This window comes from Tasmannia lanceolata, unplaced genomic scaffold (assembly GCF_043159265.1).
Source record: "Tasmannia lanceolata isolate RefF3 unplaced genomic scaffold, GAP_Taslan_0.1 ptg000012l, whole genome shotgun sequence".
Classification (NCBI taxonomy): domain Eukaryota; kingdom Viridiplantae; phylum Streptophyta; class Magnoliopsida; order Canellales; family Winteraceae; genus Tasmannia; species Tasmannia lanceolata.
In genome coordinates this window covers 31,069,269-31,079,687 of record NW_027518689.1, presented here as the reverse complement: position 1 = coordinate 31,079,687, position 10,419 = coordinate 31,069,269, and the positions used below count along the sequence as shown (strand labels likewise).

Sequence of the window (10,419 nt, the reverse complement as noted above, 5' to 3'; positions counted from 1 at the left end):
GTACAAGACAGGGAGTGACCGGAAATTGGTCGGAATTTGCTCGGATTTGCCGGAAATCTCGTCGGAGAAGATGGATTGGGGTTTGAGATCTACTTTCTCTCTCTTAAACTCTCGCTTTCTCTCACTCTTTCTCTCTCTCTAAAAATTTGGGGAAAAACTTAATTAAAAAAACAAATGAAGGTTTAGTTTATATTTATAGGTGACTTGGGATATTGATATTGGCACTCTAAGTTGATGAGCGTGCGGTTGCGCGATTTTTGATGAAGTGCGCCGAGGAATCGTGTCCCATTCGGATGAAAATCGCACCGTTCCAGGATAAATTCGCCCCCCTCTCAGGATAAACTCACCCCCCTTTCTGGTTTACACTACAGACACTTCTTCGGGTCGTTCGCTAGGCAAACGCACTCGGATTTTGACGAAATTATGCAGGGACCTAGTTGGGACCCTAACCTAGCCTAGGATGAAATTTGGGGTCTCACCTCAATGATTTGATAGGTTTTTGCACAAAAATGGAGGGGTTAGGGGACGGTCAAAATGGGGTGTCTACAGGTGTAACAAGATGCTGCCAGCTTAGACAGCACATCCGCTTTTGCATTTTCAGTTCTAGGGATTCTGATGACCTAGAAGCTTTTGAACTTACTGGACAGCTGGCGGACCTTAGAGAGATACTTGATCATGTGCTCGTCGCGGGCCTCATAGATTCCTTGGATCTGGTTTGCGACCAGCTGGGAGTCGCAATACGCCTTCAGCATTCGGGCGCTGGTCTGGGCTGCTAGGTTCATCCTGGCGATGAGAGCCTCATATTCTGCCTCATTATTGGATGCACGGAATCCGAACTTTAGCGCGTAATCCAGAACAAAGTTGTCGGGCCCAGTGAGAATCAAACCCGCTCCACAACCAGCCTTGTTTGAAGATTCGTCCACATACACTTCCCAGAGCGGTTGGTTGGACGACAGATTCTGTCCTACCGGTATGGGGATGGTTTCTGTTCTCACTAGTTCAGTCTCTGCTTCTGTTCGTTCCCCAGTTGTAGTTACCTTCTCTACAACCGGGTTCTGGGCAGCCTCAGATTCGATGCTTTGCTGGTGGATGGTGCACTCGGCCACGAAGTCTGCCAGCACTTGAGCTTTTATCGCCGGCCTGGGCAGGTACTGTATGTCAAATTCGCTCAGCTGCACGGCCGATTTCACAAGTCGCCCTGAGGTGTCTGGTGTGTGGAGAACCTGTCTGAGCGGGTGATCGGTCAGGACCTTTATTACGTGGGCTTGAAAATACGGCCTCAATTTTCTGGCCGCCATGACCAGGGCGTATGCCAATTTCTCAACCCGCTGGTACCTGATCTCAGCGTCGTGTAGGACCTTGCTGACGTAGTAGATCAGTTTCTGCTGGTTGTGCTCTTCTCGGATTAGCACAGTTGCCAGTGCCTAGGGGCTTACGGATAAGTACAAAAGCAGCTCCTCCCCCGGCTCTGGCTTTGTCAACAGCGGTGGAGTGGAAAAATATTGTTTTAACTCTTCGAATGCGACTTGGCATTCCTGTGTCCATGGTGTCGTTTTAATTCCTTTGACAGGGTTGAAGAAAGGCATGCATCTCTCTGCAGACTTTGAGATGAAGTGCCCCAGTGCAGCTATCATTCCAGTTAGCCGCTGTACTTCTCTAATGGTCCTCGGTGGAGTGAGCTCCACCACGACTTTGATCTTTTTCGGATTGGCCTCTATCCCTCTTCGGCTGACCATGAATCCTAAGAATTTTCCCGAACTGACACCGAATGTGCACTTGGTGGGGTTGAGCTTCATGTTATGCTCCCTTAGGACTTGGAATGTCTCTTTCAGGTCGGAGACATGATCTTGTGCACTTTGGCTTTTTACCAACATATCATCTACATAGACTTCCATGTTACGGCCGATCTGTTTCTCGAAGAGCTTGTTCACGAGCCTCTGATATGTGGCCCCGGCATTTTTTAGGCCGAAAGGCATGACGCGGTAACAATACGTCCCTTGATCTGTTATGAAGGAGGTCTTTGGTATATCTGATTTATACATTTTGATTTGATTTTACCCGGAGAAGGCGTCCATGAAGCTCAGCAGTTTGTGACCTGCGGTGGCATCAATGAGCTGGTCGATTTTTTGGAGCGGGTAGCTGTCCTTGGGACAAGCTTTGTTCAGATCGGTGAAATCAACGCAGATCCTCCACTTCCCATTAGCTTTCTTTACTAGGACCACGCTCGCCAGCCAGTCCGGATACTGGATTTCTTGAATGAAGTCAGCCCTCAGGAGCCTATCCACTTCTTCTTTGATCGCCTGCCGCCTTTCCAGGGCAAAATGTCTCCTTTTTTGTTTCACCGGTCTGCAAGTGAGATCAACACCGAGTCTGTGTGTGCTGACCTCCGGATCTATGCCGGGCATGTCTGCGGGAGCCCATGCAAAGACGTCTGCATTGTCTTGAAGAAACTGGGTGAGGTTCTGCCGGGTGCTACTGTCCAGAGAGGAGCCGATTTGGACAACCTTCTCACTATTGCCTTCGCACATAGGGATGGAGATGAGGTCTTCGGCGGGGTGATTCACCTGTGCTTCATCTCTCAGATCAAGTAGCTCAATTGACAGCGATTCTGATGCGTTTTTACCTTTGAGTGCCATGTGTAGACACCCCATTTTGTTTTGTTTTAATCGACAAATAAATTAGTGTGTTAAATCCATGTGAGAACCCCCTCTATCATTGATTTATATGTTTTAGGTCATTAATATCTTGATCTGACTTTACGGATCATCAATCGGGACAAAATAAGCTAGGGTCACTTCATAGCCCGGACCCTGATTCTATTCCGAGACCCGATTTCCGTAAATCGTTAGATCAGTGGCAGATCATGACCTGGGTCTAACCATCCAAAACCACCTAACCTCTCCTCTCATCCTAACCATCCAAACCTCACCTAACCTCACCTAACCTCTCCTCTCATCATAACCATCCAAACCTCACCAAACCTCACCTAACCTCACCTAACCTCACCTAACCTTACCTAACCTCACCTAACCTTACCTAACCTCACCTAACCTCACCTAACCTCCTATCCCATTCTCCTATAAATACCCTCTCATCCCACCATCAAAAAAAAAAAAAGAAGAGAAGAAAAGAGGAGAGAACCCCTCTCTTAGAAAATTCAAGCCCTCTCTCTAGACCAAATCCCTCTTCTCCATAAGTTTGCATGGAATATCGTCTACAAAAAGGTATGCCTTTTGGAATTTTATTTTCTTTTCTATATTTGTAGGATTGAGTGTTGTTTTGCGTATATTTTGGTTGATGTCATGTTTAATTTCGTACTAGTTTGGCCTTGGTCATGTTCTCACTTATGCTAAATATAATTAATGTGATAGGGTCATTAGAACCTATTTGTGATGGGATTTTGAAATCATTGGCTTGTTAGGGAATTTAGATTTCTTTTGGGAAAACAATTCATTAAAAATTTTGAACATTTACAAGAAAGAAAACTTGAATTTTACGTGAATTATCAAAACCCATTTAATTTGGCTTACAAAATCTCCATCTTTCAATTGATAACAACAGCCCCCACTCCAATTTGATAACAACAGCCCCCACTCAATCTCAAGAACCCAATATCCATACCCCACCTTGCCAAGTAGATAAAAACAACCCCTTTTTCAAACATCCCATTTGAATCTAATCTCAGGCCCATTCAAGCCATTTTTCATATTCACCGTCTTTTAATCACTAAAAAAAATAAGAACTATCAAAAGAAAACATGGGGATGCCAATATCATTCCCGTCATAGTGCTAGCTGTTAGACTTTAAACAGATTTTTCGACCTCTAAACAACAGAATCGTGGGAAATGGTTAACTACAAAGTCGTAGATATTTTCGTGCCGTTTCCAACGAGTATTCGTGCTAGATCAGACGGCGAGTGGTTAAAAAGTTAAGTCCAAAATGGTTGCGGCACACCTTTAGGCATTTCCAGTTTAATGTTGCTGTCCTTTTGTTTGCAACACAAATTCGAACCTCTAAATCACAGATTTACAAACAATGGAGAACTAAAAAGTTGTAGCCCTATAAAAGATCTTTCCAACGCATGTTCGTACGTTGAATTTGGCCAAGCGGTTAAAGAGTTACGACAGTTTTAGTGGGCTGCATTTGTCAGATCTTTTAATGGTCAATGGTTTGTCGAATTTGTGCAATTGTCAAAACTTGGTTGTGTTAACGTCATTTTCCAAACCAAAATCGAAAGACATTAATCTAAAGTATATCCAACCTAAAATTAACAAAACTAAAATTCACCCATTTAAAATCCACTGATAAAAATCCGTTAAAAGCCATTAACCAAAAGACCACTAAAAATTTCAAATGAAACTAAAACCTTCTAAATAAACAACTTTAAAAGCTACCAAACACACTAAATACCTTCAGATAATAAAAGCTTCAAGAAAACTCTAAAAGTTTCCACAAACCCAAAAGAATTCGAGATTCCCAAGAGCCGGTGGATTCAAAATTCCTTTAGGAACCCTTAGAGCCCAATTTAGGAACACTGGTGTCGTGTCGTGTCGTGTCCTAAGTTTTAGGGAGTCCTAGGTTTTAGGGAGTCCTAGAGTCAGGAGTCCAGCCTCATCACGGACGTTTGCTATGTATAGCAACCGTGCCATAGGTTTAGTTACACTAGTCACCCGATCTTTTCCATAGGACAAGCCTAGTAAACTAGGATGTAGGCTAACCTGCATTAGTCTAAGGGACAACTTGCATTTAGATAAGAATCATATAGCATCTTCGATGAAATCCTAAGATAATAAAATCCTCAACTTGAATTAAATAACTTCTCTTAAAACTGTTGAAACAGTCAATCCCGTCTAGGTCGGTGTCTTAGTTGAGTTAGGCATATGTAACTTAGCTTAGGTGCACCGAACTACGTCGACTCTGATCCCAGTGAGGCTTGGGTACGTAGGCAGCTTGGATGTCTGATGGCATACCACCCGCGAGTCGGCACCACAAACAAATTGTGGTGTTTTGTATATTAATTTTCTTGTAAATGCTTAATCAAATCACTTAGGACTTTCCATGAAATTAGAATTTTAGGAGAACTTTCACTTAGATTGAATCCAGACAAATTAATAAATCAAGATACACATTTAGGATTCACATTGAAATTAGATCATAGGATGCATGTCACTTAGTTCGCACATTAACATAGAGTTGAATGAGCCATTTAAAATAAATTTAAAAGAGTTAGCTTTTGGAATCGAAGACCGATTATCGGGCAAGAATGGTGCATGTGGTGGATAACTCCCCATACCTTCCATTCTCGTAACCAGGTAGCGAGTCTAGATTTCTGGTTAATTACGGGTCCTAGATCCCACATCTAGGTGGCGACTCTGTCAGTCTCTTTCGTGTGGAATTCGGATTGCCTTAGTGATCCCAAGTTCACAGGAAAGATTAATTCAAATCAATAATAAAATGCACACGCCAATCGCGTGGATACGAGAGACCAAGAGAGAGAGAGCGGCGGCTCGCGCCCCACACCCCTCTCGCGGGATCCGGGTACCACAGTCTGGCGACTCTGCTGGGGATCACCTAACTTCATTAAAATTCCAAAAGATAATTCATTTGAATTTAATTTAACTGGCTCATAAGAACTTTATCTCTTGTATACTTGTCAGATAAGTTTGTCTTGTTTTATTTTCTCATCACATTTTACTCAAACTTAATCTAACAAAACCTGAAGGCATCATAGATCGCGCGAACTTATTGCACACACTTACATCACTTGCATCTAAACCCTTGCATCTCACGTGCACACACGTCCTATTTTAGGAACCCGGAGTGTTATCTAGCATGGTTGACTGGGATTTCATCACCTGGTGCCTCTGTGCTAGAGAAGCATTCCACCCTTAGCCTGGTACCTTTATGGTACGTAAACGGATCTCTTGTTCACGTACTGATACGCCGGACACTGGTACAGTATATCGAGCAGGGGTTCGCGCTAAGGGAACTCTTGGCCTTACCCCTAGATTAACCCACACATGCATGTAGTATACGAACACATGTGCATCACGTGTGTGAGCCTAGTTTAGGATATCCTACCCATTGGTGTCTAGATTAGGCCGTGGTCCATCTTCCAATGGTCACGATCGGTCCTTATATACACGAACAAAGTCATGAGTCGAGATTCTCTCTCCACTCCGATAGATTAGGATTAAGGTTGATGCCTTCAGGTAACACTGATAAAATGTGAAAAAAAAAAATTCCCTTTGAGTTAGGATATAAATCCCATCATTTCCAAAGATCTCATAGGATTAGTCATTCATGATCTATCCGTTGAAAGCAATCTTATGCTATCTCATCTAATCTTTTGATCGTGCGTCTTTCGTTCTTCTGTCATACGATTCGATCGTATCTTCATGTCATCCCCTAACTGGCAGATGCAGAATCTCACAATCTTTCGATTATGCGTTCTCATGATCTGATCATGCCTGGTCCAGATAATCCAATCTTGCTTGTACCCCTGGTCTGTTCCTCCTCTAGGGGCTACCTTTTTCAAGATTATTTTGCTAAGTCCTTCAGAGTTCACTCTCAGAATCCTTGAGCTAGGGGCATTTCCCTATGCGAATCAGTCATCATTGTCCAAAATTGAAAGTATCAGCCATGATGATGTTCAGAACGAACCAGCCTTCGCCGAGCCTTCAACGCCAAACAGTTGCAGCAGTTAAAGTTTTAGTCACTTACTATTTTATGTTGAGTCAGTCATCATGGTCAGTATAATTGTTGAGTCCGGTCTTACAGTTAAAGGTCAATGCCTAGTCCAGGCAAGTTATCTTCTGTTTCCCTTTCTTATTTAGAGTTGTGAATCCTGAGCATGTTCAGGATAGGTCGTCTGATGTAATAGCTTTTGTTTAAATAAAATTTCAGTCAGTTCCAAAAAGTTCACTTGTGTCTGTTCTTAAGTGTGCTTCTGATCTTAAAATAAGACTCCCTCTTCAAATGAGGACAAAATTGACGAAACTCCACTTGAGTCACAGCAATTACTTGAACGAGAGGAGGAGCGCCAATCCCAACCTTTCAAAGATGAAATTGAAATGATAAACACTGGCACTGAAACTTTGATTCAGTGAATGCCGATTGAAAATACATTACCCTCTAAAGAGTGTGAAGAATTGATAAAATTATTTCAAGAATAAGAAGATTGTCTAGAAAAGCTACAACCGATACCAGGGGCAAGACATAGATGGAAAGCTCAAAGAAAATGAAGAAAGTGAGAAGATATATGCTATACAAGGGGCATAGAGTGGAAACAACTTTCATATTTCCAATCAATGACCTTGGTTCTCAAATTCATAAAGCCAACAAATTCAAGATGAAAAGTTCAAGAGCAAACAATGAAAAGTGATCATCAGATATCGAGAGTACGAATCCATAGATGGAGGATGTCAAAGAACAAGTTTTGCTCTATGAAAGTCAAAAGCACGTATTAGAATCTTGAAAGAAGAAGATCCATTATCTCTTACCTGGAAATGCCGTCAAACTCCGCGAAAAAAAAAAACAAAAGAAAAAATAAATAAATAATCAGTACCAGAGGGACCCTAGTAACCTAGATCGATTCCCAATTTGAACATCGGAAGGCCTCCTTTGGCCGAATAAATCCCAAAATCAGAACCCAACGTCAAAAGAATACCGGTTTGCAAACCCTTCGAGCCTGAATCAAATTCTCTTGAAAACCCATCAAACTAGGGGCATCCGCCCCGAACTACGCAAGACCTGATCCCTACACTGGGGTACGTAGGCAGCTCGGTTAAACCGAGTTCGGTCGATTCAAAAAAAAAGAAAAAAAAAGAAGGACAAGTTCCAAAAGAAGAGAAACCAATTATTCCAGAAAGAAAAGAAAAAAGAAAAATCAATTAACCTTCAAACAATTTATTTTCAAACTAGGGGCATTTGCCCTGAACTACACACGTCCTAATTCCTACATGAGGATATGGAGGCAACCTGTTCACAGGTTTGGTCGAAATCTTTGTTGAGCCTTAAGCCATTCTTTGTAAGGCCCTATCCTACCTATAAAGTCCCTCCGGTGTTCAGATTTAATGATCTAGGTCCCGAAACACAAAAAGAAAAAAAAAAGAACGGAGTTTGAAGATCTGCTAGACTGAAAACCTGAAAGGGCGGTCTAGGCAAAATTTAAGATCATTTCCCTGCTAAGTTAAAAACCCGAAAGGGCGGCTTAGGCAAAAGCTAAGGGGATAGCCTGCTGGATCGAAAACCTAGAAAGGTGGTTCAGGCAAAAGTTAAGGCTAGCGCGGTCCGCCAAGTTAAAAACCCTGAAGAGGTGACTTGGTCACGGTAAGAGAATCAGTATAAGAAGGCAACAGCCGGTATCAAGACTGAAGATCAACTGAAGTTCAAGCAAATTCAAGTGATATCCTCAAAACTGGGGGCATTGAAGCTAAGCAATCTTAGGGGTCGTAATTAAATTCTTGAGGCATTACTGTTTCGAGGAAGAAGTCCGGTGTTTACCAATTGAAAAACTATTCCTTGAAAGGATAGACTTACCAAACAAAACATTAACTAAGTCAGAAGCATCACTATGTTTGTCAGTATAGTCAGTCAATCTTTATTATTCTAAGTTCACTCCTTCAGGGCTGCTCAATCCTTTGAGTAGTGCCTTTCATCTAAGTTTTCTCTTTAGAAAGAGTCAATTGTCGTTCCTATGTCCAAATGATGTAACTGTCTTGGTGAAGGAGGCCAGGCCTAGGCAGCTCCCTGCAATTATACCTGAAAGAGCTCGAGAATTTAGTCAAACAACTTCATTTCAAAGAAGATCAGCTCAGAAAAATTCAGAAGTAGAAACATCAGAAAGCCCAGCTTCCGTAAAAAGATCATACCCCAGGAAGGCACCTTAAGCTTGGAAGAACCTCAGATGCAATGGTGGTTGAGCCAATTTCTCAGAAAGATGAACCATTCAAATTCATAATTCCCTTCCGGTTAGTTATCCTGGTCAAGAAATGTTTATCTAAACACCTGTCAAGAAGCAGATCCCGCTTTTCCATGTTAATATCCAAGAGAGTCGTTGTTCTAAATTACCAATCTCAAATGTCTTGTTCAAGGTTTCAGTTATCAAAATCCCCAGAAGACAAGACCAGCAGTCTCTTTGAGAAAAATCTTGTTGAAGTTTCATAAAAATGTTCCTAATCCATTCTTGCTAGTAATGGTTCTTCGTTCCAAAGGTTTGCCGTTTCATCATTCGTCAAAGTCCTAGTTTCCAACATCTTTGTCGGGCACGATCCATAATATCCCCGATTTCATTGAGTTCAAAAAAATAAAAAATTCATCAAATCCAATCTTACGTCAAATTCAAGTTCATGGAAAATCTCTAAATTCTTCGAGCCCGTTTGTGAACGGTACCTCTTTTCTCGAGCCCATTTGCAAATGGCCTCGTCTTCTCCTTGAGCCCGTTTGTGAACGGTGCCTCATCTCTCGAGTCCATTTGTGAATGGTTTCGTCTTCTCCTTGAGCCCATTTGTGAACGGTGCCTCATTTTCTGAGTTCATTTATGAATGGTCTCATGTCCTCCTTGAGCCCGTTTGTGGACGGTGCCTCATTTCTCAAAAAATCAAAAATTCATCAAATCCAATCCCCAATTCAAAAAATCCAATCCTACGTCAAATTCAAATTCATAAAAATCTCTAAATTTTTCATTGTTGAATTCATCAATCAAAGCTATCTTGAGTCGTCGAGCCCGTTTGTGAACGGTGCCTCATTTCTCGAGCCCATTTGTGAATGGTCTCGTCTTCTCCTTGAGCCCGTTTGCGGACGGTACCTCATTTCCCAAAAATAAAAATTCATCAAATCCAATCCCCGATTCAAACAAATCCAATCTTACGTCAAATTCAAGTTCATGAAAAATCTCATGTCCTCTTTGAGCCCTTCTGTGAAAGGTGCCTCATTTCTCGAGGCCGTTTGTGAATGGTCTCGTCTTCTCCTTGAGCCCGTTTGCGGACGGTACCTCATTTCCCAAAAATAAAAAATTCATCAAAACCAATCCCCGATTCAAACAAATCCAATCTTACGTCAAATTCAAGTTCATGAAAAATCTCATGCCCTCTTTGAGCCCGTTTGTGAACGGTGCCTCTTTTCTCGAGGCCATTTGGGGATGGTCTCGTCTTCTCCTTGAACCCGTTTGTGAACAGGTTTCTCATTCTCTGAGTCCATTTGTGAATGGTCTCATGTCCTCTTTGAGCCCGTTTGTGAACGGTGCCTCTTTTCTCGAGGCCATTTGTGAATGGTCTCATCTTCTCCTTGAGCCCGTTTGCGGACGGTACCTCATTTTCCAAAAATAAAAAAATTTATCAAATCCAAATCCTTAATTAAAAAATAAAAATAAAAATCCATTCCTACGTCAAATTCAAGTTCATAAAAAAATCCCTAAAT

General features: G+C 42.0%; 1 protein-coding gene and 1 long non-coding RNA gene across 2 annotated transcripts; one reads left to right on the top strand and one right to left on the bottom strand.

Annotated features, from left to right (window-relative positions):
• Positions 1–620: 620 nt before the first annotated feature.
• Positions 621–1,298, bottom strand: LOC143888719 (uncharacterized). The gene has a single exon (XM_077393140.1). The coding sequence runs from the start codon at positions 1,296–1,298 to the stop codon at positions 621–623; it is 678 nt and encodes a 225-aa protein (XP_077249255.1).
• A 1,347-nt stretch (positions 1,299–2,645) lies between these two features.
• Positions 2,646–6,919, top strand: LOC143887825 (uncharacterized). The gene is made up of 2 exons (XR_013254398.1): positions 2,646–3,224; positions 6,420–6,919. It is a non-coding gene; the product is annotated as an uncharacterized LOC143887825 (long non-coding RNA).
• The last annotated feature ends 3,500 nt before the right edge of the window (positions 6,920–10,419 follow it).

What these genes read in the sequence shown, in the direction of transcription:
- LOC143888719 (XM_077393140.1), bottom strand. Translation starts at nt 1,298, where the DNA reads ATGGCGGCCAGAAAATTGAGGCCGTATTTTCAAGCCCACGTAATAAAG.